Here is a 27,782-nt window from a genome sequence, read left to right as displayed (position 1 = left end):
GAATGTAGCAATATAAATATGTCATGAATATTTATTAGATTTATGGCACATCCTCCCCTTATTGCAGGGGTGTCAAACTCAATTTCATTGAGGGCCGCATCAGCATTGCGCCGGGTGGGTATGGCCTGGGTGGGCGTGGCCTACTGGGTGGGCGTGGTTAGAGTGCATATGGCCTACTGGGTGGGCATGGCCAGCTCTACATCGTTCACATCAAGGGTGCCTATGGGGGCCTGGGCAGGAGTGGGACAGATCTGAGGGTCTCTGGCAGAAGGAGGGTCTCTGGGCCAGGGCCAAGTCAGTGGGGGCTGTTCCCTGTTTCCAGGATGGCTTCGCGGGCCGCATGAAACCACTTCGCGGGCCGGATCTGGCCCCCAGGCCTTGTGTTTGACATGTCTGCCTTATTGGAAGATGAAGTTGTATACCATAGTTTTACGTTTAATAAATTCAGATTCAAGACTGGCTTCTCCGTTTCTTTCTTTAATCCTTCCTCTCTTCCTTCTCTATATCTTTCTCCCTCCTTCCTTCCTTCCTTCCTAGGGTGAAATTGGTGCTCCTGGTCTGCCAGGCCAACCTGGAAAAGTAAGTAGAACTGCATTTAAAAAGCTGCAAGGACAACTAATTACACCTGGCTGATTTCAATCAGCTAAGCAAGATTAGATCCCATTATTTCCTGGTGGGGTAATCCCACCACTATAGACTATCCACCATGTCTGTCTGTCTGTTCAGTCCATGAAATCATTGCAAGTAGAACTTGAAGTGTCTTTACCTTAAGGGAAAAAAACCCTGTAAGGATTATAAATGGAATGAGGACATATGGGTGGAAAAAGTAAACCTATGTTTCTGAAAAGCAAAGTTTATTCTGTTATTTAATATGTTGTTATAAACAATAATAACCCCATCAACCAATCAACATGTAACAACACAGCCAACCAACCCGCTTACAGCAACAAAGCCAGCACCCCACACACACACACCAATATTTATAGAGAGACGGCAGCTCTGATCATGCTTTGCTCGCACAAGCACGAAGCCGAAGACACCAGCCTGAAGATGATGAGTGGGACCTCATCGAAACGTCGCCAAGACACCCTCAATCTTACATGGGAAAAGACCCGAATATGCCAAGACCTACACACAAACACACACACACACACAAACACACACACACACACACACACACACACACACACACACATATATATATATATATATGACACTTCCTGACAGTTAGAACAATTGAACAATTAACCAGTGGAACAACCTGCCTCCAGAGGTGGTGAATGCTCCAACACTGGAGGTTTTTAAGAAGAGACTGGACAGCCATTTGCCTGAAATGGTATAGGATTTCCTGCCTGAGCAGGGGGTTGGACTAGATGACCTCCAAGGTCACTTCCAACTTTATTATTATTATTATTATTATTATTATTATTATTATTATTATTATTATTATTATTATTATTATTATTATTATTATTATTGTTATTGGTATTGTTATTAATGTATCTATGTGTATATATATATATATATATATATATACTCCTACAAAATTTTTGCTTTGTGTTGCAAGCTTTTGTGTAGCCTTCCATGGAGTTACTGAGTCACAAGTTTTATGGCCCAAGTGATGCTGAACATTGAGAATCAGCACATTTGGAGACCCACACTTAGAGCATTCGTATGATGAGTTTCCATTGCCTTTGGGATATGTTATGTTTTTGAACTATTTTGAAGCAATAATAAAAAAGGAGCCTTACCATGTATTTATCACCGTAATGCAATCACCCTTATGTTCTTGCTGTTATTATTTTATGAAGTTTGATACTGAAACCTCTTATTTCCATTGTTTGCACTCTAGGTTACCTCATTTACACCAAGGCCTAGTATTCCTGTAAGTAATTTCAAATTCTTTGACATCCTATGCTTATACAGTATTTAACATGCTTAAAAGGGAAACTGTATTAAACATTAAGGCATGGAATTTCATATAAATGTACTTTTCAAAAAGATATACATAAAGAACAGAGGCTGATGAGAATCCTGCAGTTCCTTCTTACAATGGGAAGGAAGATCCAGCAAATATCCATGGAAGCCAAAAAGTCATGGGAATCTGGGATCTTACAACATCAGATCTTCAACTGGATAAAATGAACCACTGGAATGGCCAGAGATGGTATGGATGTCCACCTAACTTGGACATCAGAATAAAATCTCCATGTTCCATCTCTACTTTAGCATTAGGCAAGACCTAGCTCAAAAACAGCAACTGTGAGAGGGACCTTGGAATCCTAGTGGACGATCACTTGACTATGAGCCAGCAATGTGCAGCAGCAGCCAAAAAAGCTAATACAATCCTGGGTTGTATAAACAGAGGCATAGAAGCAAGATTATGTGAAGTATTAGTACCGCTTTATAACGCCTTAGTAAGACCACACTTGGAATACTGTAACCAATTTTGGTCACCATACTACAAAAAAAGATGTTGAGACCTTGGAAAAAGTCCAGAGAAATGCAACTAAAATGATCCAAGGCCTGGAGACTAAAACATATGAAGAATGGCTGCAGGACTTGGGTTGGCTAGTCTAAAGAAAAAGAAGAAACGGGTGACATGATAGCGGTATTCCAATATTTGAGGGACTGCCACAAAAAAGAGGGGGGTCAAACTATTTTCCAAAGCATCAGTGGGCAGGACGGGAAACAATGGTTGGAAACTGACCAGAGAGAGAAGCAACCTGGAATCAAGGAGAAACTTCCTAACAGCGAGGACAATTAACCAGTGGATCAGCTTGCCTCCAGGAATTGTGGGTGCTCCATCACTGGAGATTTTTAAGAAGAGGCTAGACAATCACCTGTCTGAAATAGTATAGGGTTTCCTGCCTGAGTAGGGAGTTGGACTAGATGACCTCCAGAGTTCTATTCTATTCTATTCTATTCTATTCTATTCTATTCTATTCTATTCTATTCTATTCTATTCTATTCTATTCTATTCTATTCTATTCTATTCTATTCTATTCTATTCTATTCTATTCTATTTCCATTCCACTCCATCTATTCTATTCTATTCTATTCTATTCTATTCTATTCTATTCTATTCTATTCTATTCTATTCTATTCTATTCTATTCTATTCTATTCTATTATCAGTTGGCCTATGGGAACAAGATTTCATATTGCCCATGATAGATCTGAACTGAAATCCAGTGCAATTTTCCCTCTGTAATTTTAGGTCATTTGCTGAAAACAAGTTGACCTACAAAGAAGGATTAATTCTGTTGATTACGTCATCATCATTCTGTACGATATAAGAAAGGAAATTTTGTCTGGGTTAGCAAATCCAATTATTTCTTGTTCCCTCAATTTTAACAGGTGGAATATCCATGCTTTTCCAATCTTCTTTCCAATCTGTCTTAAAATATTTCAAAACAAGCAAAGAAAAACAATTGAAGGCAGAGAATATCAGGCTGCTTCCCAAGATTAACTTCCTATCTTAGTTTCTACAACAATAAGAGCTTCCTTTTTATCCTTACCTGGTATAATCCTTTTCCTTAATCTAATTATTACAAAATATTGCACTTTAGGCAACTTTGTGCTTAAAGAAGGGATTATAAACTTGCACAAGTGTTGTTAATATTTTCCCAAGTGAGCAATCAGAAGAAGCTGTTAGTAAATTAAAGACAGTTCAAATAGTTTGCCTTAAATCAGAGAGTTCACATTTCCCTGTCATGTTCCTCTAGACCAGAAGAGGACAGCAGATGTTCTTCATAAAAAATAATCTTCTTTAACTCTGTCTTAAAGTTTATCTTGTTGATTATCTGTATTGGTTTATGACAGCAATAAATTGAAAATTAATTGAATTGATGCAGTCATGTTACAAGTAGTCCTCAACTTATAGCCACACTTACGTTGCTAAGTAAGAGCTTTGCCCCATTTACGACCTTTCTTGCCATAGTTGTTAAGTGAATCACTACATTAAGTTACTAATATGGTTGTTAAGTGAATCTGGCTTCCCCATTGACTTTGCTTGTCAGAAGGTCACAAAAGGGGATCACATGAACCCGGGACACTGCCATCGTCATAAATATGAGTCAATTGTCAAGCGTCAGAATTTTGATCATGTGACCACAGGAATGTTGCAGTGGTCATAAGCATGAAAATGATCATAAACCATTTTTTTCAGCATTGTTGCAACTTTGAATACTCACTAAACGAGCTGTTGTAAGTTGAGGACTACCTGTACTTTACAAAGATATTTAAATTTTGCAAAACCCTTTAAAACAAGAGAATAAGTGTTCCCTGTTCATCCACCCTCTTTCTGAGGGGTAGATTTCTGCCACAGCATATTTTCCTCCATAGAATTTGTGTTTTGTAGTACTTTTCCACTGGGGGGAAAATTGCACAATATTCATGGACTTTTTGAGAATTTGAGAGTCAGAGATGGAAGTTTTCCAGAACTTGATGATGTTTAATTTGGGGACGTAATAGAACTTTATCAGCTGTACTCTGAAAAAAATGACAATGCCAAGCTACTTCTATAGGGTTGCTAAGAAAACTACAGGAGTTGTCCATGTCAGGCCTGAGTCCCGGAGATGATATCTTGAGATCTACTAAAGCAGAGGTCCCTAACCTTTTGGGCACCAGGGACCGGTTCTGTGGAGAGAGGTTTTTCCACGGACCCGAGAAGGTGTGGTTTTGTGTGCTGCCTGCATCCCACGGATGGGGGTTTTCTTGTTTGTGTGGACCGGTTGCTGGCATGCCACAGATCAGTACCAGTCCACGGACCGGGGGTTGGGGACCCCTGTACTAAAGGCCAGTTCTTTGTTTATAGACAAAATCTTGCCAGACTAAAGCTATAACCTTCTAACCTAACAAATATATCCTGAAAGTTTCTAAGGTATGGCTACTGTTGACTTTCCCTCATCTCTTCTCTTTTAGTTGCACATTCCATCATAGCCTATGAAGTCACTACAAGTCAAGCTTGACTCTAGAGAGACTTTATTTTTAACTACTCTTGCAAAATGTGGAATCAGACCATGTTCCTGCAAAGTTGCCTGTGGCCATTTAATTAATATGAGTGTCACCTTTGGAACAGAAGAATCAATTCTGCAGTTGGAATGGACTTGCTAATGAATTTCTATCTCTTCACAGATAGGAGCCAGGTCATTCTGCTGTAATGGGGGCTGTCGTGTTTAGCAGTTCTATCACTCTTTATCTAAACCAACATACCATTATTTCTTTTTTTCTGTTTTACTCCAGGGAGAACAAGGGCCAAAAGGTGAAAAAGGTGATCGTGGAGAAAGAGGTGAACCCGTAAGCAGATTATTATACTCTTTCTTTTCAGATAAACCATTTCAAATGAGTAGAAAGTTAAAATATAGGCAGCATGGTGATTCAAAAAAAATATAGAGAAAGATGGTAGAAGATAAACAGATAATAGATCTGCTCCAACTATCTATGTACAGTATCTACTTAAGCATTATTTATGTATCATATATCATGGATAATACATCTATAGTATATAAGTAGATAGATGTATTATATCTACTATTTCTAAATATTGTTTTTTTAAATAATCATTTACATTAATAAACTAAGATGGATAATGTTAGGAAAATAAACAGAGTGAATTGTTGGTCTTATGTTATAACTGTGTTGGTCTTATGTTATGAACTGGAATTTTATTTATTTGTATAGCTGCCCATCCCACAAAACGTGATTCTGGGTGCCCTATAAGAATTGAATGATAAATATAAAAACATAAAATCCGGATGAAAATGAACATTATAATAACATTATAAAAATGAACATTATAAAAAGAAATATACCAACCCTAGTCAAAGGGAGGGTGACAATGGAATGGAACTGTCTGAGCATATCTTCTGTTACCTGTGAACTTCTGGCCTGATCATATAACCAGGTCTTGAGGAAATTCCAAAACATTAGAAGGGATGGAGCTAATCTGATTTTGGAGGGAAAAATGTTCCATAAAGCGGGCACCATGACAGAGAAGGCACATCTCCTGGGAACCAATAAATCTAGATCTACAGCTGATGGTACTCATAGCATGGAATGGGACAACTTGTAGCCAACTTGCCATGGTCAACTCACCACAGCCAACTCACCACGGCCAACTTGCTACAGGACAACTCAACTGTGGGACTATTCAATAATTCAATTTAATTATTTAAAAATATTTTAATTTTTGTCATTCGCATTTGATTTTGTCCCTCCTTTGGCATCCTTTCTTTAATGATTCTATTCCACTATTTTTTCGATGTTAGCGAAACTCTTATCCCATGGTGAGTTGGCCACAGCATGTTGGCTGTGGTAAGTTGGCCATGGTGAGTTGGCAACAGTGAGTTGTCATAGAACTGAGCACAGAATGGGACAACTCATAGCATGCCTTCTCCGCCAGATCTAATGGGGCAGTCTGATAAAAGTGGAGAGAGACAGTCCCTCAGATATTCCCCTTGTCTAGGTTTTAAAATGGTTTTGGTGCAGGAGAAGTTAAAATTCCTCTTCTGATGCTTTCATAAATTTTTATTTTATTCAAAAGATACAAAATCCAAAGGGGGAAAATAATAACAAAGACCAAACAAATCTAGACAAGAGCATTAAAAATGTGAATTGAAAAGGTTAAACAACAAAAACACATATTATTATCACTACTTGTACACTGACCAATCTATTGCAACAGGAATAGCTTCCCCCCTTATGCAAAGCAGGTCCAAAATGTATAAACTTCTACAGCTATTTGCAACATGATTGACCTGTCATACATTGAATATATGGGGGGGGAGTGTTAACGGGTTAAACAACCGCAACATTAAACTTTAAGATCCTCTGTTAACAATCTGTTATTGCAATTCACTCCTAGAAAATCTACAACAGTTTCTTCTCTGACACAGATTACCCCAATCGTTATCTCTGCTCTGTCCAGGATCAAATACCCTCATTTGGCTCTTAATAATGAACCTTTCCTGATGCTAAAAGAACATCTCTTTCTTAGATCAAGATATTCTGATTCACTACATTGGGAAAACAAATCACCTAAAACTGAGATCATTTATGTGTGTTTCTTTTTCTGCTTCTTCCTTTCTATAGGGAGAACAAGGTGTTCCAGGAAAACACGGTCCAATCGGACCTGCAGGGCAACCGGTAAGTTAAGCTAAAATGAAACCACTAAACTAGTTCATATATATGATAGGGTGGTGAAAACTGTTCATAGGACCACTGATTAAGACATTGATAAAAGGTAAAGGTAAAGGTTCCCCCGCACATGCGTGCTAGTCGTTTCCAATTCTAGGGGCTGGTGCTCATCTCTGTTTCAAAGCGGAAGAGCCAGCGCTTGTCCGAGGACGTCTCCGTGGTCATGTGGCCGACATGACTAGACGCCAAAGGCGCACGGAACGCTGTTACCTTCCCACCGTAGTGGTCCCTATTTTTCTACTTGCATTTTTATGTGCTTTTGAACTGCTAGGTTGGCAGAAGCTGGGACGAGAAACAGGTGCTCACTCTGTTATGCGGCACTCGGGATTTGACCCGCCAAACTGCCGACCTTCTGATCGACAAGCTCAGCGTCCTAACCCACTGAGCCACCGCATCCCTTAAGACATTGATACAGCTAACCTAAAGTCCTCTTGTACTGTCTGAATTGGCAATCCCAACTGAGCTGTTTTTTATGTATTGATTTGCTTGCTTGGCCATCTGAGGAGATAGCCATCCCAATGTTTCAAGGGGACCTGGTCACTTCAGTGGTATCCTTGAAAGTCAGATGATAAACAGGCAGAATTGATCTTTAAGAGGTTTATAAGTTAATATTCCTCCATCTGTCTCTCTTCCCATCTGTGGAGTGAAATCAGAATGGTTGGACAAAACTAACCAAGGAGAGAAGCAACCTAGAACTAAGGAGAAATTTTCTGACAGTTAGAACAATCAATCAGTGGAACAACCTGTCTCCAGAAGTTGTGAATGCTCCAACACTGGAAGTCTTTAAGAAGAGACAGGACAGCCATTTGTCTGAAATAGTATAGGGTTTCCTGCCTGAGCAGGGGGTTGGACTAGATAACCCCCAAGGTCCCTTTCATTGTCATTATCATTATTATTATTATTATTATTATTATTATTATTATTATTATTATTATTATTATTGTTGTTGTTGTTGTTGTTGTTGTTGTTGTTGTTGTTGTTGTGCTTTGGAATGGAATGGGTTCAAAAATAATATAAAAACAAACATTCATTGTTTATAGGTATAAGTAAAAATACATCAAACTCATACTCTAAGATTAAATTTGTCTAAATTATTTCCATAATCCCAAATAATTCTAATTATCAATTCAACTTTTCAGTTTTTTAAAAAAAAATTCAGTAGGAATAAATATAACAATATCTGTACTGACTTTAACCATGTGTACTTGAATATAGAATAAGCAAATGTTCTAATTTGTCGCTCATTCTGATTGAATTTAAGATTCTATTGTTGATCATGTGACAGACTTAATGCTTTTCCAGTATAATTAATTGCTGGACATAGAAACTGCAATATAATTGTTATGATCACTATGAACATATCAGAGTAATTAAAATCTCCCATAAATATAACTTTATTTCTTCTTCATTTTTCAAAAGATCTGCCACTGGTGTTTGAAAGTATCATCTGTGTCTTCTCCTTTGTTGGCCAGGTTGTTGTGACCAACAACATTATAACTTTTATTTGTTGTTCATCTTGTTGTTATCACATCTCCAAGTTCATTTATGTCAGGGGCCTTCAAACTTGGCCCTTTTGTGACTTGTGGACTTCAACTCCCAGAATTCCTCAGCCAGGCATGCCGGCTGAGGAATTCTGGGAGTTGAAGTCCACGAGTCATAAAAGGGCCAAGTTTGAAGACCCCTGCTTGTGGACTTGAACTCCCAGAATTCCTCAGCCAGGCATGCCGGCTGAGGAATTCTGGGAATTGAAGTCCACGAGTCATAAAAGGGCCAAGTTTGAAGACCCCTGCTTGTGGACTTGAACTCCCAGAATTCCTCAGCCAGGCATGCCGGCTGAGGAATTCTGGGAATTGAAGTCCACGAGTCATAAAAGGGCCAAGTTTGAAGACCCCTGCTTGTGGACTTGAAGTCCCAGAATTCCTCAGCCAGGCATGCCGGCTGAGGAATTCTGGGAGTTGAAGTCCATGAGTCATAAAAGGGCCAAGTTTGAAGACCCCTGCTTGTGGACTTCAACTCCCAGAATTCCTCAGCCAGGCATGCCGGCTGAGGAATTCTGGGAGTTGAAGTCCACGAGTCATAAAAGGGCCAAGTTTGAAGACCCCTGCTTGTGGACTTGAAGTCCCAGAATTCCTCAGCCAGGCATGCTGGCTGAGGAATTCTGGGAGTTGAAGTCCATGAGTCATAAAAGGGCCAAGTTTGAAGACCCCTGCTTGTGGACTTCAACTCCCAGAATTCCTCAGCCAGGCATGCCGGCTGAGGAATTCTGGGAGTTGAAGTCCACGAGTCATAAAAGGGCCAAGTTTGAAGACCCCTGATTTATGGAGATTGCTGAGTAGGAATGAATACCCTTAACAGTTCTCCTTTCCTTTTGCTTCTGTTCCTTTTGAACAAATAGATAAAGATAAAGGTAAAGGTTCCCCCGCACATGCGTGCTAGTCATTTCCAACTCTAGGGGCCGGTGCTCATCTCCGTTTCAAAGCCGAAGAGCCAGCGCTTGTCCGAGGACGTCTCCGTGGTCATGTGGCCGGCATGACTAGATGCCAAAGGCGCACGGAACGCTGTTACCTTCCCACTGTGGTGGTCCCTATTTTTCTACTTGCATTTTTTTACGTGCTTTCGAACTGCTAGGTTGGCAGAAGCTGGGACGAGTAACAGGCGCTCACTCTGCTACGCGGCACTCGGGATTCGACCTGCCAAACTGCCGACCTTCTGATCGACAAGCTCAGCGTCCTAATTCTTTAAAATAAGATGATAAAGACTTGGGTATCTCAGCTTGATGTTCAGGTGTTATTATATTTTAGTGAATGAAACCAAGGCGCAGCATTATTTTCCTTCAGTTATTGAAATTCCTTCAACCGCTATCTTGGCATGGAGTCAACTTGCTATATTGACTTCCTCAGCTTCTGCATCTTTGACTCTTCCATCTATTAGACTGAACCCTTGTTTCTTTTCCTTAGGGACTGAAAGGAGAAGAAGGGGAAGTTGGTCATCCTGGACCTCCAGGAGAAATTGTAAGTAACTGCCTTAAGAATATTTTTTTCCAGGTAGATAAAGATTTAACAAACACTGGGATATTTAAGAGCCTTTCCATACCTGAACCAGTGTCATTGCAGTGTTGATCCCGAGAATAAATCTAGGGAATAAATATTGTTAGCAGACAAAACACAAAGGTGATTCTGTGTGAGAGTCCACCCCTTTCTCCTATTTATAGGGAGAGTCCACAGGCGTCGGGTGGCCACTAGATTTAAAGGAAGAAATAAAATAACACTTGAGACCAAATTTACATAAATATAATTTATGAGCACCAATATATTCTTCAAACCTGTGGTTATGATTTATTTTAACAGGGTATCCCTGGACCTGCAGGACCACCTGGCCCACGTGGTTTGCCTGGGAATGTGGTGCGTATACAATGACAAGGAAAAGCCAGTTATTTGGAAGAAGAGCAGTTGTGCATTTGTTCACCAGCTAAATCCACACTGATTGTGCTGGTGATTCATCACCTTTGAAGGGGATGGGATTTTACCTCTATCAACTGCGCCCACAACTTGCATGACTTCTTCCTTGGGACCTGCTGTCCACATCTTCTTCCCTTCTTGTTTACTTCCTGTTTTATTGCTTTGGGTGTCCAGGGAGATAAAAAGTTCTGTTTCTTGCTCTTCTAGCATTCTCAGCCACTGTTATTTGATGCAATTATTTGATAATGTTGTCTCTCCATCTTCTTCCGGGTCTGCCTCGTGTCTTTGGCCATCTCCTCTTTCTGTATATGTCTTGCACAGTATGGAATCCTATTTTATTAGTTAAATACAGGAACAAGGTTGCAATGGACTGGAAGTACAGGAAGTCTTCAAATTACAGCTGGTCTCACCATGAAAAAAAAAGTTACTTATGTCCATCCTCAAAGTTATGACTGCCACATCCCCTACAGTCATGTGAGGGGTATTTTGACAGCTTGGCAATCAGCTGACATTCATAGTTATAGTTATAGTTTATTTGATTTATATACCGCCCTTCTCCTTGGTAGGGACTCAGGGCGGTTCACAGGGCATATATAAAAAAAGGACAATACAAAAATTAAAAAAGAATTAAACCCCTGCCCGATTAAAACAGTAGTACAAATTAAAAACAATTAAAAACCCTTAATCCCCCATCAGGCCAGACCAGCTAATTCGAACAGGTGGGTCTTCAGGCCCCGACGGAAAGTTCGGAGGTCTGGTGCCATCCGGAGCTCCACCGGCAGTTGATTCCATAAAGCCGGAGCCCCCACAGAGAAGGCCCTCCCCCTGGGGGCCACCAGTCGACATTCCCTGACTGGCGGCACCCTGAGGAGGCCCTCTCTGTGGGAACGCACAGGGCGGAGGGGAGTCGATGCCGGCAGCAGGTGGTCCCTGAGGTAACCCGGACCCATGCCATGTAGGGCCTTAAAGATCGTAACCAACACCTTGAACCTCACCCGAAAGACAACTGGTAACCAATGCAGCTCGCGGAGCAAAGGTGTAACATGGGAGTACCGGGAAACTCCCAAGACAACTCTCGCGGCCGCATTCTGTACCAGTTGGAGCCTCCGAGTGGTCTTCAAGGGAAGCCCCATGTAGAGAGCATTACAGTAGTCAAGGCGAGAGGTCACGAGCGCATGAGTGACCGTACACAGGGCATCCCGGTTCAGATAGGGCCGCAACTGGCGCACCAGGCGAGCCTGGGCGAAAGCCCCCCTAGTCACGGCCACTATATGCTCTTCCAAAGTAAGCCGTGAATCTAGAAGGACTCCCAAGTTGCGAGCCCTATCCACGGGGGGTAAGAGCTCACCCCCCATAGAAAGAGATTCATGATGGGTTGCAGCATCTTGTGGTCATGTGACTGTGTTTTGCAACTATTTTACCATTTTCCAGCAAACAACTCCCATTGGATAAGGTAGATTTGGACTTACAATCACATGACTTGCTTAATAAACACATGACTCATTTATTAACTGTCATAAAATTGAGTCCAGTGATATGGTGACTCAACATATGACTCCATGATTTGCAACCAAAATTCCAGGCAAAACTGAGGTTGTAAGTTGAGGATTTACACCCACGGATGCTGAGTTAAAATGTCAGCGAAAGGATCCATGATGTGTACTATATAGTTTTTTGTTTTTTTTTTTGCTTCAACTCATCCTGGGAAAATGAGTTCAATGCCTTTCTTGTAGTCTGTTGAACTGTTCTTATGAGTCAAGATTTTTTTTCCCCAACGTGAACTTGGAATCTATCTCCCTGTAACGTAACTGCAAGGAGCAGGTTTTCTAAAAGACTCTGGAGTATATATCTGGCTGTTTCAATGTGATGTCATTTTGTGGGAACAAGTCGTCTTCCCAATAAAAGGAAAAGAACTTTCAGTGCAAAAAATGGTCCTTGCTGTTTTCTTATCCCTTTTCTCTCTGCTTCGAAAGAGCTATGGGACTCCGGTCACATTCTTTGAAAAATAATTGAAATCCGTTGCAAGACACAAAGCTATATTTTACTTCAACATGCAGCTGCAAGGATGTCTTTAATTGCCCTTGGATGAAAACGTACAGCGTTTGCTGCCCAATATAGCATACAAATATTTACGATAAACAATGTTGAGGTGTTTTTAATGGGAAATGATGTACAAACATCCTCAAGGAATAAATATGGAACATTTAATAAAAATTCCATGACAAAATATTCACGAGTAGTAATTAAAGTGATGATTACAATTTCCATTAGTTCATTTGTTTGTTTCTTTGCATCCTGTTTTTATTTTTATTTTTATTTTTTACAAATAAAAAAGTCCTTCAGGAATAGGGCGGTATATAAATTCAACTAATAATAATAATAAATAACTCAATATAGTTAACATATTCCACACATCTTCCTCCTCCTATTTTCCCCACAAAAACAACCCTGTGAAGTGAGCTGGGCTGATGTATAGTGGCCCCAAGTCACCCAGCTTGCTTTCAGAACTAAGGCAGGGCTAGAAATCACTATCTCCTAACTGATTGGTCCAAAGTTACCCAACCGGCTTTCAGGCCTAAGGTGGGACTAGAACTCTCAATCTCCTGGTGATTGGCCCAAAGTCACCCAGCCAGCTTTCAGGCCTAAGGTGGGACTAGAACTCACAATCTCTTGGTGATTAGCCCAAAGTCACATAGCCAGCTTTCAGGCCTAAGGCGATACTAGAATTCATAGTTTACTGATGATTATCCCAAAGTCACCCAACCAGCTTTCAGGCCTAAGGTGGGACTAGAACTCACAATCTCCTGGTGATTGGCCCAAAGTCACCCAACAAGCTTTCATGCCTAAGGTGGGACTAGAACTCACAATCTCCTGGTGATTGGCCCAAAGTCACCCAACCGGCTTTCATCCCTAAGGTGGGACTAGAACTCACAATCTCTTGGTGATTAGCCCAAAGTCACATAGCCAGCTTTCAGGCCTAAGGCGATACTAGAATTCATAGTTTACTGATGATTATCCCAAAGTCACCCAACCAGCTTTCAGGCCTAAGGTGGGACTAGAACTCACAATCTCCTGGTGATTGGCCCAAAGTCACCCAGCCAGCTTTCATGCCTAAAGTGGGACTAGAACTCACAATCTCTTGGTGATTAGCCCAAAGTCACATAGCCAGCTTTCAGGCCTAAGGCGATACTAGAATTCATAGTTTACTGATGATTATCCCAAAGTCACCCAACCAGCTTTCATGCCTAAGGTGGGACTAGAACTCACCATCTCTTGGTGATTGGCCCAAAGTCACCCAACCGGCTTTCATGCCTAAAGTGGGACTAGAACTCACAATCTCTTGGTGATTAGCCCAAAGTCATATAGCCAGCTTTCAGGCCTAAGGCGATACTAGAATTCATAGTTTACTGATGATTATCCCAAAGTCACCCAACCAGCTTTCAGGCCTAAGGCGGGACTAGAACTCTCAATCCCCTGGTGATTGGCCCAAAGTCACCCAGCCAGCTTTCAGGCCTAAGGCGATACTAGAATTCATAGTTTACTGATGATTATCCCAAAGTCACCCAACCAGCTTTCAGGCCTAAGGCGGGACTAGAACTCACAATCTCCTGGTGATTGGCCCAAAGTCACCCAGCCAGCTTTCATGCCTAAAGTGGGACTAGAACTCACAATCTCTTGGTGATTAGCCCAAAGTCACATAGCCAGCTTTCAGGCCTAAGGCGATACTAGAATTCATAGTTTACTGATGATTATCCCAAAGTCACCCAACCAGCTTTCATGCCTAAGGTGGGACTAGAACTCACCATCTCTTGGTGATTGGCCCAAAGTCACCCAACCGGCTTTCATGCCTAAAGTGGGACTAGAACTCACAATCTCTTGGTGATTAGCCCAAAGTCATATAGCCAGCTTTCAGGCCTAAGGCGATACTAGAATTCATAGTTTACTGATGATTATCCCAAAGTCACCCAACCAGCTTTCAGGCCTAAGGCGGGACTAGAACTCTCAATCCCCTGGTGATTGGCCCAAAGTCACCCAGCCAGCTTTCAGGCCTAAGGCAAGACTAGAATTCATAGTTTACTGATGATTATCCCAAAGTCACCCAGCTGGTTTTCATGCCTAAGATGAAACTAGAACTCACCCTATCTTGCTTTCTAGCCTGGTGGGACCAAACTGGCTCTTCAGGTTTATTGTTGCAAATAATCTGTTTAATTTTCCGCATACATGAATCAAGCTCATATAATTCCCAATCAACTTGTTCAATAGAAAAAAAAATAAATGATTTTTTGCATTTTGTTTTCTTTACAGGGTATACCAGGAGCTGCTGGTCAGCCAGGAACTGATGGACAAAAGGGAGAAAAGGTGAAAAGATGGATCCACAGCTAAGTTGTAATGGTTATTTGCAGGAGGGAAAGGGTGAGGGCTAAACATTAAAAGAGTTACAGGTAGTCCTTGACTTATGACCACAGTTGGAACTTCCGTCACTAAGTCATTAAATGAATTGCGCCTAATTTTATGATCTTTCCCGGCATCTCGGGAATTTCAGATTATTCCACCTCTAACCATGGGGGGGGTGAGATATTTAATATTAACTGTATTAATTTTTATTGGAATTGGGCTGTATTATTTAATTCTTTTTGAACTTTTGTACATTGTATTTTTATTGTATTTGCCCTGTACACCGCCCTGAGTCCTTCGGGAGAAGGGCGGTATAGAAATTAAATTATTATTATTATTATTATTATTATTATTATTATTATTATTATTATTATTATTATTATTATTATTATTATTATTATTATTATCTTTTTGACATGGTCATTAAGCAAACCGCTGTGGTCATTAAACAAATCATAATGTCATTAAGCAAATCTGTCTTCTACCATTGATTTTGCTATTGGAAGACCACTGGGAAGGTTGCAAATGGTTGTAACATGTTTATGGGATGCTGCAACCATTATAAATATACAACAGTTGTCACATCCCCAAATTTTGACCATGGGATACTAGGGCGGTTGTAAGTGTGAGGAGTCAGTTTTTTCAGTGCTTTCATAACTATGAATGGTCATTAAATGAAATGGGTGCAAGTCAAGGATGACCTGTATAGTGACATAAAATGCCATATCTTACAACTGCCATCAAACATTGTGATGCTAGTATGTTACAGTGGCATTGGCCTGACAAAATTACCATGTATGGGTCATCAATTTGGCTTGCTGTAGATACTACTTAAATCAGAGGTCCCCAACCTTCTGGGTACCCGGGACCAGTTCCGTGGAGAAAGCTTTTTCCACAGACTGGAGAGTGTGTGGTTTTGTGTGCTGCCTGCATCCTGCAAATGGGGCTTCGCTTGTTTGTGCTGACCAGTTGCTGGCATGTCGTGGCCCGGTACCAGTCCATGGACCGGGGGTTGGGGACCCCTGGCTTAAATAATATGCAAACCTCATTATGCATTAATTAAAGTAGTTTCTTTTATCTCCTCTATCTGATGTTGTGCATGTCAAATATTGTCCTGTACTAGCTGAACAGCAGTAAGCAGCAATTAGTACTCTTCAAACAGTTTTATTAGCTCAGCCTTGGCAGTTAACGCTAGAGCTATCGGCTGTAAATTAGACAGAGAAAGCTTTGCAGGGAAGTCACCTCTTCTTGTAGTTTGTAGCAGTGGCTTAAACACAACCAAGAAGAGAATGTCTGATAGTCTAAGGCCAAAGAAGTCTACAATATCCAGGCTGGAGGTTGTAATCCAAACAACTGCTGGTAGGACAAGAAATCAGGAGAAATCAAGAATACGAAGCCAGAGGAATGCAGGTCTAACGCTGCAAACAGAGCAAAGGAGTTTAAACCTTTGCATAATTAGAGGATTTAATGCAGGGGTGTTAAACTCAATTTCATTGAGGGCCGCATCAGCATTGCGGTTGCCCTCAGGGGGCCGGGTGGGTATGGCCAGGGTGGGCGTGGCCTACTGGGTGGGCGTGGCTAGAGTGCGTATGGCCTACTGGGTGGGCTTGGCCAGCTTTACATCGTTCGCATCAAGGGTGCCTATGGGGGCCTGGGCAGGAGTGGGACAGATCTGAGGGTCTCTGGCAGAAGGAGGGTCTCTGGGCCAGGGCCAAGGCAGTGGGGGCCGTTCCCTCACTGTTTCCAGGATGGCTTCGTGGGCCACATGAAACCACTTCACGGGCCGGATCCGGCCCCCGGGCCTTGTGTTTGACATGTTTGATTTAATGCCTTTTTCTATAGAGGAGGCATGTCAATGTTGGCTGCTCAGACCTCCTTAGCTAGCAATGTGGTTTTGAGCGTCCAAGTTCCCAAGTTGAAGGTTCAGCTTCTTATTCTCCAAATTGGTAACGATTAGGTCTCAGTCATCATTCCTGGGAAGCTAATCACATATTTCCTACCTAACTATAGGCTGAGAATCTGCCTATTCAGCTTCCAGATTAGAGAAATTGATGATACATACTTCCTTTTGCTAGCCTTTACATGGGCATTCCAAATGTCTTCAATTGGGTGTTGTTGTGATATTGGTTCCTCCAAACCATGCATGGGTGACAAAGGAAGACAAATGATGATGTAAGTCTGAGGGTCTCATCATGCAAATGGAACAACCTGCACACTCGTGTCAGAAGTTACAATCTGATTATAGAATTGTTCCATTTGTGATGATGTCATCATTACATATGGTCATTCATGGCAAAATCACTGGTTTGGGCCTGTATTTTTGTATTACTTCTGTGTCATTATCCTCAAAGTCACACAGAGGGTATCGAAGAGTTAGGATATATCCAAATCCTTCAGGTCAGTTTTGTGACTTTATACCAATGAGATATTTCAGACCTAGGGGAAAAAAGGGAGATTATAATATAACATAAAATGGGTCTGATGGGTTTGGGGTTGGATTTAGTTTTAACACAGTTTTATTATTGTATTATATTGGGCATAATTATTTAATCCTTTTTAACTTCTTTTTAACTTTTGTATTTATATTTTGATATTTATTGCCCTGAGTCCTTCGGGAGAAGGGCGGTATAAAAATTTAATAAATAAAATAAATAAATAAAATAAAAGCTTGTTAAGGATAACTTAAGGATGTGTTTTCCACGTCCTACATTCTCCTCATTGTTGGTTGGATTTAGTTTCATTATTTCTTTGTCATACAAAGATGGATGGATGAACGGAATAAACTCCATGCTCGAAGGAAAGCTGGTGCAACGAGGCTATTAAAAGCCCACGTGATGTAAAGAAGTATTTGCAGTCCAAATACTGAAGTGCTTATATTGATTTCCACAAGGTTTTTAGAAGAAAGTTCTAGATGTTTTTTTTTTTTCTTGGCTTCTCTATTGAGGAGAAACAGGTGGTGAGCCATCCAGAGTCTTTCCTGGTCTGAATGAAAACCTTTGATGTTGATTAATGAAATGCCTGCCGCATAGCCTGTCTTAATTGCCAATCTATTCCCGTTGCCTTTTCTGCAGGGAGAACCTGGTAAGGATGGAAAATTAGGTCCACCTGGTCCTACAGGTGAACCAGGAGCTGTTGGACAACCTGGATTACCTGGAAAGGGTCGAGATGGAGAAAGGGTAAATTTAATTCCTAAACTAGTTGTAAAAGCAGATACCTGAGACTCCCTTGGCTTGCAAGGAGATCAAATCAGTCAATCTAAGAGAAACCAACCCTGTCTATTCTTTGGAAGGGATGAAGATGAAGATGAAGCTCAAATACATTGGCCACCTAATGAGAAGAGAGGACTCATTGGAAAATAACCTGATGTTGAGAAAGATGGAAGACAAAATGAGAACAACAGAGGATGAGATGGTTAGATAGTGTCATCGACAAAATGAACATGAATTTAGGCAGACTCCAGGAGACACTGGAGAATGGGGAGGGGTCTGGCATACTGTGGTCCATGGGGTTGCAAAGAGTCAGTAACTTAGTAACTGATCAACAAAAGCAGACACTTGTCACTTTTAAAATGATTGGTCCAATTTACTCATTTTATGAGTTATAATTCTATGCCACAGTATTCTCTACTTTGTCATTGGTTTACCTGAACAACATTTTTTTTTAAAAAAAAAATTGCATTTTCAATGTCATCCCTTCTCTTACGAACTGTGAATATGCCCAGAAACACAGTATCAGGAAAAAAAAAACATATTAAAAAGACTATGTCAGAAATGCCGCTACTATTATTCACTCCTGCTAAGTTTCAATTTGATTGGGTTGCATGTATCCTTCTGCATCCTGGCAACCATTAGAGCAAAGAAACTGAAATTGGAAGAACAATAGGTTGAACAAATTGTGCAATTAAAGATGAAAGCACAAAAACTTGTGAGCTCTTGTAATTAGGCAATCTTCTCTGTGATTCAATGACTGTGTTTGCCAGTGATTTAGTGATTGGCATAGCTGCTTTTCTGGGTTCATGAACTACACTGAATCATCAACTAACCCAGTAAGCTGGGCTTGTAGAAGTGTTATGCCACACCTACACATACACAGTTAAAACTAAGTGAGATATGTACAAACAGAGCTTATGTATAAATTTGGAAGAAGAAAATTTCTTTAGCACCTCGTGCAATAGACTCCAAAGAGAAGCTAATTATTAGAAGACTAAATATTAACTAGGCTTTTAGGAAGCAAGCAATAGTTATTCATTTATTTAATGTATATGCCACCCATCTCACTGGGAGGACATGAAAGGAATTTGATGGAAATGAAAGGAATTTGATGGAATGACACATAGGAAGTGAAAGTACTTTCAATTGGTCTCCATCCCCCAAAAAAACAACAACATGTAAATTACTTCCTCATACTTAAAAGGCCCTATTACATTCTGTTTAGTTCAAAAAAGAAAGAATATCGGATTACTTGGTAGGCAAAGTATTAGCAGTTCACTCCAAATGTCAGAAAAGAGAAGAAAATCCCATCCTAGTTGTGATCTATTCAAACCTTTTCACCCTATAGCTTGCATTTACCTGTCAGTGATACAATTAAATTAATTTCCTTGATTCAAAAGAAGTGTTCCCTGATTGGTTTCTTAAGAATAACAGAGTGGCAAACAGCTTCAAGATTGTTGACTTCTTGTCCAAGCCCCTGAAGCACATCATGGCTTGGTTGAGATAACACAACCTGTTGGTTGGTGAACATCGCTTGAGTAGTTTGTGGGTTTGTAGGCCATTGTCTTTGTAAGTTATATGAACTGGACCAACAAATTAAGCAGCTAAAGCACTAATTGGTTTGAAAATACTGTGCCATGTTTTCTGAACATAGTAATATACTGAACCTCAATGTAGTGGACCATTTGGGAATGGAACTATCAAATTTCTGTTGAATTTGAAAGGATGTGGATTGCATTTATGATATTTTGCTGTGGCCAAATTTAATGTAAATATAAATGGACCATCAAGACTACTTTGAATAACTTATCTATTATTTCAGAATAGAATTTCCAAACAAAAATGTTTCCCATTCCATCCAAAGTCTATTAAATTGAGGGTTTGTTTGTAACATATTCATCACCCAAGGGTTAAAGGCAGTGGTGGGCTTCAAATAGGTGAACAACCAGTTCTCTGATTGGATGCTGCTTCTGGAAGTTATTCTGGGCCTGGGCAACAAAAAAAATTAGCTACCGGTTCTGCCGAAGTAGTGCGAACTGGGTGAATCCCACTACTGGTTAGGGGTTATTATTTGTTCTTTGTAAATGGGTTCCCCACATGTCTGTTCTTGAGAGTGAGCAGACCCAGGGCTGGAGTTCATGTTCATTTTCAGAGATCTAATATATGGGTGTATTTGCTTTTCCAGTTGGGAGGATCATGCTAACTTCTTTTATATTTGTGTGTCTTTCCAGGGCGAAAGAGGTCCACCAGGTTTATCTGGATCTTTTGGGCCGAAGGTGAATATCTGCTTTGCCATTCTATGATAAACTAAGGATGGAGGTGCATTTCATGCTTGCAGAGGAACAGATCTGGCCAGACATTATTTCAGCAGGACTGGAGTGAAGGATGCCTCTACCCTGCTCAGAGATGATCTTTACCCAAGGTCTCTCAATCAAATGTAGTAGTTTCCCACCTCTGCTGGTGCAAAGAATGCTGTTTGGTCCATCTTTGGTCACTGCTGGGCTTCTGGCCATGAAAAGGTGGACTCTTGTGTTATGTTCAGCAGAGGAACATAACACTTCCTCCTTCACTCCCTCCTTCCTTCCTTCCTTCCTTCCTTCCTTCCTTCCTTCCTTCCTTCCTTCCTTCCTTCCTTCCTCTTTCCCTCCCTCCCTCCCTCCCCTGCCCTTCCTTCTTTCTTTCCTTCCTTCCTCCCTCCCCTGCCCTTCCTTCTTTCTTTCTTTCCTTCCTTCCTTCCTTCCTTCCTTCCTTCCTTCCTTCCTCCTTCCCTCCCTCCCTCCCACCCTCCCTCCCTTCCTTCCCCCCTCCCTCCCCCCTTCCCACCCCCTCCATCCTTTCCTTCCTTCCTTCCCTCCCTCCCTCCCTCCTTCCTTCCTTCCTCCCTCCCTCCCTCCCTCCCTTCCATTTGCCTTTCCAATCCAAGCAATAGGAAGTGCTATGAAACTCATCCTTTTTTCCCCACCAGTTTTCAGAAGATCTTCCCACAAAAGGGGAGACGATTGGATCTTTGTTTCCTGGCACAGTTGTGTATGAGGGAGGCAAGGCAATCCACCAATCAGGGACTTTGATAATAGTGGTATGAAATAACAGGTCATCATTGTAGTGAACTAGAGGAAGGGGGTGAAATCTGGGAAAGGATTCTTAAACCAGCTTCATTTGCAATCATTCGCAGGTTTCAAGAGAAACAACTGATAGATGCAACACACAAAAGCTCTAATTTTGTAGTAGGGGGCAGCATTACACATAACAGCTATACAACAATGGGGGCTGATAATGAAAAGCCAGTTTTCTCTTTTTAAGCCAGGACTTATTTTTAATTGCAAGATAGAAAGCCATTTCAGAAAAGAAGTTTGTCAGTGCAGATATTGATTTAAAAGTGAATGGTTCCATTAGAGAGTTTAAAGTCGATTTTGCACAAATTTCAACTTTGTCCGAATGTTTTAGTTTGGATTCCACTCAATTTTAAGTGAGTGTTTAAATCTTGAGAAGTAACAGAGACAAATTCTTTTAAAACATTAAAAAGAATAATGTGAACTGTCTTTGTGTTAAATTTTCAATCACAACATGTAGTTTAGAAATTAAAAAAAGAAAGGAGGAAATAATACTGATGATAAATTCTATCTTTTCTGCCCAGTAAGGAAATTATTTGCAAAAATGTAAGTTTAAAGATTCGTGTAAAACACATGAATGTATCACTCTTTATATTTGTACAATTTATAAAATAAAATAAAATATAAGAGTAAGATGGAATTACCTTAAAATTGGAAAGCCAAAGCACAGTAAAAGTCACCTAATCAAATCTAGCCATCCCTACTTCTGTTTCTGTTCTCTCTCTCTCTCTCTCTCTCTCTCTCTCTCTCTCTCTCTCTCTCTCTCTCTCTCTCTCTCTCTCTCTCTCTCTCTCTCCCTCTCCCTCTCCCTCTCCCCCTCTCTCTCTCTCATTTTTTAATGTAAGATGGATATAACACAGTCGTTATAATTTGTCTGGAAAATAAATTTATTGATATATGCACTATTTAACTTGCCCTTGTCAGGGAGACAGAGGTGCTCCAGGTGTTCCAGGTCAACCAGGAGATAGAGGAACCCCAGGTGTTGGACTTTCAGGACCACTAGTAAGTATGGGACATATTACTCACCTATTTGTGATGAACTTCAATGAGTCTTTCAAAGGTGAATCATGTTTGAAATCGTGGTCCATGTCATCTACCTTGGGGCATGAATGATATCAATACTCACATCACACAGACTAAGTTGCCTGCATCTCTACCAGAAGCAAAAAAAAATGCTGATTATTTGACCAATAAAGGATCTGTCATAACAATTCCCTTTTTGTCCTGCATCTTTAATACTTTCTGGGTAGCTTCAATTATTACTAATAGTTAGTGATTTTTTTGTAAAAGAAAAATGTCAAATTGTTTTTTTGGGGGAAAAAAAACAATTCTGCCCATGTGCAGAAACATCCAAAACAGTTTGGAAACAGTCAAGTGTATGATTTAAGCAGACTTCTGGATTTTATTTGGAAAGTCAGTTCAGTTCTTAATCGCATTGCCTTCAAATTCAATTCTGTCTCAAACCTGAATGTTTGTAAAACTGTATAATTTTCAAAAGAATTAGCCAGAAATTTAGGGAGGGTTTGTTTGGGATAACTGTACCCTCTGATTAACATACATTTTCAGAATTTGTCCCTGTTGTAACATTCATTTGCTATTTAAGTGCCCACCTGTGTCAATGTTATTCATTATACACATGAAAGCATTGACTGAGATAGGTGGCTGCAAAAATTGAATGAATGAATGAATGAATGAATGAATGAATGAATGAATGAATGAATAAATTGAATGATTGCTGTCAATATTTTTCAGGGACCTATGGGACCTCCTGGAGACAAAGGGCCACCGGTACAGTAGGTCTTTCTAATTATATGCAGTGTGTGGTAGGAAATAGGATGGAAAGATTATTGTATTATATCACCTTTTGGTTTGCCAATGATAGTAGTAAATTCAGGTACATATCGTATCAGTAGCATCAATTACTCTAGAAATATTGACTCGATTCTACATTCCCAAATGTCCTGCCTTATGACATTGCTTAGGATCTATAGATATCCAGGCCCTAATGCCTTCCACAGCTTCTGAGCATTTTGAACAGTATACTCAAGGGCTGGATTATTAGGGGATTCATGAAAGGATAATTGTGCTGGTCATCTCTATTTCCATACTCTGTTCATTTGCTGCCACCTCCTTGGATAGAAGGCATTTTCAGATGTTAGAGATCAGAGCATTATGCATAGTTCATCACCTTTAGAAAAAAAATCCTATACTGTATGTATAAGACAAGCTTATCAAGGACAAGCTTCTCTTTGACGTGGTTGCCTATCAGAAAATTTTATATAAGAAAGCTTTCATATATATATATATATAATCTACTTTGTTAATTTATTGCATTAATCATTATTTGGTTTATTTCAATTTCAACTCACTTGAAAAGGTGAAGTATGAAATTTCTGTAGAAGCATTGTTGAAAACTGCAGTACCCGAGGGTTGTTGTGATGAAAACATAACAAAGGAAACAGAGCAGCGTAACCTCTGTAGATGATGTCTGGGTAATTTAGACAAGCAAAGCTGATAAAATTCTAGGTGTGTTTAGTGTATGGATAAAACTTAGCAGGTGATGGATTCTACTATGTATCGCTTATGCTTTGACCGTTCGTTATTTTCTCTTTAAATCAACGGTATACAGGGGGACTTAGAACCACATGTGAGAGCGACCTTCAAAACTGTTAGCAAACTGTAATTTTAACATAAGAGGATAAATCAATAAAACACACGGCCAGAGATTATTGGATTAATTAGTAATTAATGCTTATAGAAGCATACATTATTGAGGGTTTTTTTTCCCCCTTCCTTCTGATCTCTACCATAACTATTTATTTTATTTTATTTATTTTAATTTTATTTTTATTCCATTTATATCCCGCCCTTCTCCGAAGAGTCAGGGCAGCTTACAAGCTTAGCAATAGCCTTTATTCTATGTATATGCCTGCTTATTAGGGCTTTCGCCCCACCCAAGCGGCATTATTACAAAGTCAGCTTATTGCCCCCCACAATCTGGGTCCTCATTTTACCTACCTTGGAAGGATGGAAGGCTGAATCAACCTTGAGCCTGGTGGGACTCGAACCTGCACTAACTGCAGGCAGCTGGTGTTACTTAAGGAGGCATTAGCCCACTGCTCCACCAAGGCTCTTTAGACTCTTTAGAACGCTCTTGAAGACCAAGGATAATTCTTGCCCCAGATAAGTTTTTCCATCCATGACATAGAAAAATATAGTATGTAAGGTTTGAAATCATGCATCAAATCCTTCTTCCTCTTTCACCAGGGTCCTCGTGGTTTACCAGGCATCCAAGGCCCTCCTGGACTGACTGGTCAGGATGTACGTAAAAAGAATGATGGTTTATTAATTTATGAAATGCAATGGATTGTTGAGCAAAAATTGTGATACCAGAGGTAGCATAGTTTTCCTTATCCAATCAGGAATATAATGGAATGCGCAGAAATGAATAGATTACCAATGATGCTTAAAGATAAGACAGAGTCGGAGTATTATGAAATTTGGGGAAAATTTTACGAGTGGGTGAAAAAGAGAACATGCTTAAAAGACAGCTAACACTGATTTAGATGGAAGAAAAATGAGGAGATAAGGATATTATCATACCCAATATACTGTAGACATTGAAAATCCTGTAGCAAGTCACAAAGATTTTGGCAAATGATTTGGACATGGCTAAAAGAAATATTAAGACAAGAAGTTGAGTTTTGTCCAGAATTTTTCCTATTGGGCATAACAAAAGACAAATACCCCAAAGGCGAGTTGTATCTGATGAGTCACATTATTACAGCAGCAAAAATGTCATTTGCCCAGAATTGGAAAAGGAGTGAAATTCCAGTAGAAAACGAGGTAATAAGGAAAATTTGGGAATGCGCAGAAATGGATAAATTAACTTTGGAAATTAAAAATAAAGACCAATCAGGTTACTACAAAATTTGGAATAAATTTTATCTTTGGCGGGAACAAAAGGAAGGTCTCTATTAGAATTTATAGATTGGTTGATTGTTCTAAGTATTGTATTATATTTAATTGATTTGTATCTTAAGTGTATTTTATGTGTACATATACATATATGAATATTATAGACAAGAAGGTATGTCAGTCCATTTGTACCATGTCCAATGTTTTAAATAATAAATTTAATAAAGTAAAAAAATAAATAAAAAAAGAAAATCCAAGGAGAGGAGCTGCTCGGACATCACCCCTGAACTGTATCGGAAGAGGGATGGGAGGGAAGAAAGGAGAGGAGAGAGGGAAGAGAGTAGAGGAGGGGGAAGTAAGTAGGAACGTTAGATGAAAAGAGGAGGAGAAGTGGGGAGAAACGGGAGGTGAGTGGTGGGGGAAAGAGGAGAGGAGAGGAAGAAGAGGGAAGTAGGAAAGAAAGGAGAAAGGGAGAAAGAAAGTAGAGAAGAGGGAAGAGAGAGAAGGAGGGTGGATACAGTGAAAGGGGAAATGGACGAGCAGCACCCAAACTTACGTGTATGTATTTATGTATGGAGCGTCTGTTACTCATCCCAGCTTCTGCCAACCTAGCAGTTTGAAAGCACGTAAAAAAATGCAAGTGGAAAAATAGGGACCACTGCGGTGGGAAGGTAACAGCGTTCCGTGCGCCTTTGGCGTCTAGTCGTGCCGGCCACATGACCATGGAGACGTCCTCGGACAAGCGCTGGCTCTTCGGCTTTGAAACGGAGATGAGCACTGGCCCCTAGAGTCGGAAACGACTAACACGCATGTGCGGGGGAACCTTTACCTTTACCTTTACAGCATTACTGATATAACAAATGTTAAATACTTGAAAAAAGGTTTATATTTCATTGGTTAGTCTGTGGTATATTAAAGGAACGGTGAAAAAATAAAATAAATAAATAATATTTTGTTTTTTTAAAAAAACACACACACCAGAAAACTAAAAAAAAATCACCCACAGAGACAATGCAGTTTCTTTTTACCTTGTTAGTGAAATAATAGCTTGTTGGTGAAGTAATTCCCTCAGCAGCGTACAGAGCAAAGAAGGTTACAACATAAGATGTAATCATTTCCATAATGCAATATTGATGAAGCAACCCATATAATCAATAAATAGAATGAACTCCCCTGTCTTAAAGGAAGAGGAAGTTTTGAGCAACAGGGAGGAAAAAAAAATTGTCAGGACTCTAGCAATCCTGCCTAAAAATATGTGATTAACCACTAAAAATCCATTCTTATAATAACATTGGGTCTGTTTTATAATGCCCAAGGATGAGCAATTCGAAGAATAACTTATTATCCATACCTCATCTTTGCAGGACTTCAATCAGCAGTAATTGCTTCCTAGAAATCTTTCCTTTTCTATTTGTAAGGGAGATGGAAGCATAGAATGATGCAAACTTGCAAAAGGGAAATAATCGGTGAATTTCTTCTTGGTTTCTCTTCCCACGTGTCTCCTGTTCTAGCTGAGCTCAGCAAAGTAGAAACAGATAATTGCAGTAGTCAGCCAGCAGAAAGAAAGAAAGAAAGAAAGAAAGAAAGAAAGAAAGAAAGAAAGAAAGAAAGAAAGGAAGGAAGGAAGGAAGGAAGGAAGGAAGGAAGGAAGGAAGGAAGGAAGAAAGAAAGAAAGAAAGAAAGAAAGAAAGAAAGAAAGAAAGAAAGAAAGAGAGAGAGGAAGGAAGGAAGGAAGGAAGGAAGGAAGGAAGGAAGGAAGGAAGAAAGAAAGAAAGAGAAAGAAAGAAAGAAAGAAAGAAAGAAAGAAAGAAAGAAAGGAAGGAAGGAAGGAAGGAAGGAAGGAAGGAAGGAAGGAAGGAAGGAAGGAAGGAAGGAAAATATAGACAGATAGAAATAGCGGATAGAATTGATTCTCCCAAAATCTACTTTTACGCAAAATGACACTGATGAATTAACTGAAAAACTCTAAATACTCTCTTCTCTTTTTCAAAGACCTAGGTGGAAAGATTTCAAGTTATGATGGACTGTTTTCTTTTCAATGAGAAAAGAAATGGTCAACAAATTGCCCCCAGGTGGCCTCCAAGGTCTTTTTTTAAAATATTTCCCCAGATTACATCAGGACCATGTCACCAGAATTCAGCAGAGACCCCTGAACATCAGCATATGATGTAGAAACATCTTAAAAGAAAACTGAACATACAAAGACATGAACAGTACAGAATAACAGAGTTGGAAGAGAACTTGGAGGTCTTCTAGTCCAACCCCCTGTTCAGGCAGGAAACTATACCATTTCAAACAAATGGTTGTCCAGTCTCTTTTTAAAAACCTGAAGTGTTGGAGTACTGACAACTTCTGGAGACAGGTTGTTCCAATGATTAATTGTTTACACTGTCAGGAAATTCCTCCTGAGTTGTAGGTTGCTTCTCTCCTTGATTTAATTTCCATCCGTTTCTTCTTGTCCTGCCTTCAGATGTTTTGGAGAATAGGTTGACC

The 27,782-nt window shown here is 40.0% G+C and overlaps 2 protein-coding genes across 2 annotated transcripts in view; one reads left to right on the top strand and one right to left on the bottom strand.

Annotated features, from left to right (window-relative positions):
* Positions 1-27,782, top strand: part of COL22A1 (collagen type XXII alpha 1 chain) — a gene marked incomplete at both ends in the record, with an annotated part of 168,582 nt that overhangs the window by 101,134 nt on the left and 39,666 nt on the right. The window contains 12 exons of the mRNA XM_083358189.1: positions 538-579; positions 1,853-1,885; positions 5,247-5,300; positions 7,095-7,148; positions 10,157-10,210; positions 10,547-10,600; positions 14,963-15,016; positions 18,124-18,228; positions 20,493-20,537; positions 22,296-22,373; positions 23,124-23,159; positions 24,639-24,692. Of these exons, the coding sequence (XP_083214315.1) occupies positions 538-579; positions 1,853-1,885; positions 5,247-5,300; positions 7,095-7,148; positions 10,157-10,210; positions 10,547-10,600; positions 14,963-15,016; positions 18,124-18,228; positions 20,493-20,537; positions 22,296-22,373; positions 23,124-23,159; positions 24,639-24,692 (663 nt within the window). The remainder of the gene's footprint in view (positions 1-537; positions 580-1,852; positions 1,886-5,246; positions 5,301-7,094; positions 7,149-10,156; positions 10,211-10,546; positions 10,601-14,962; positions 15,017-18,123; positions 18,229-20,492; positions 20,538-22,295; positions 22,374-23,123; positions 23,160-24,638; positions 24,693-27,782) is intronic.
* LOC310638764 (proto-oncogene Mas-like) overlaps positions 1-27,782 on the bottom strand; it is a 481,088-nt gene that overhangs the window by 417,554 nt on the left and 35,752 nt on the right. The window lies entirely within an intron of this gene.

The sequence above is a fragment of the Vipera ursinii genome (assembly GCF_947247035.1).
Source record: "Vipera ursinii genome assembly, chromosome: 3".
In the NCBI taxonomy this organism is placed as follows: domain Eukaryota; kingdom Metazoa; phylum Chordata; class Lepidosauria; order Squamata; family Viperidae; genus Vipera; species Vipera ursinii.
The sequence above is the reverse complement of the archived record's forward strand: the minus strand, read 5'-3'. Positions and strand labels throughout refer to the sequence as shown.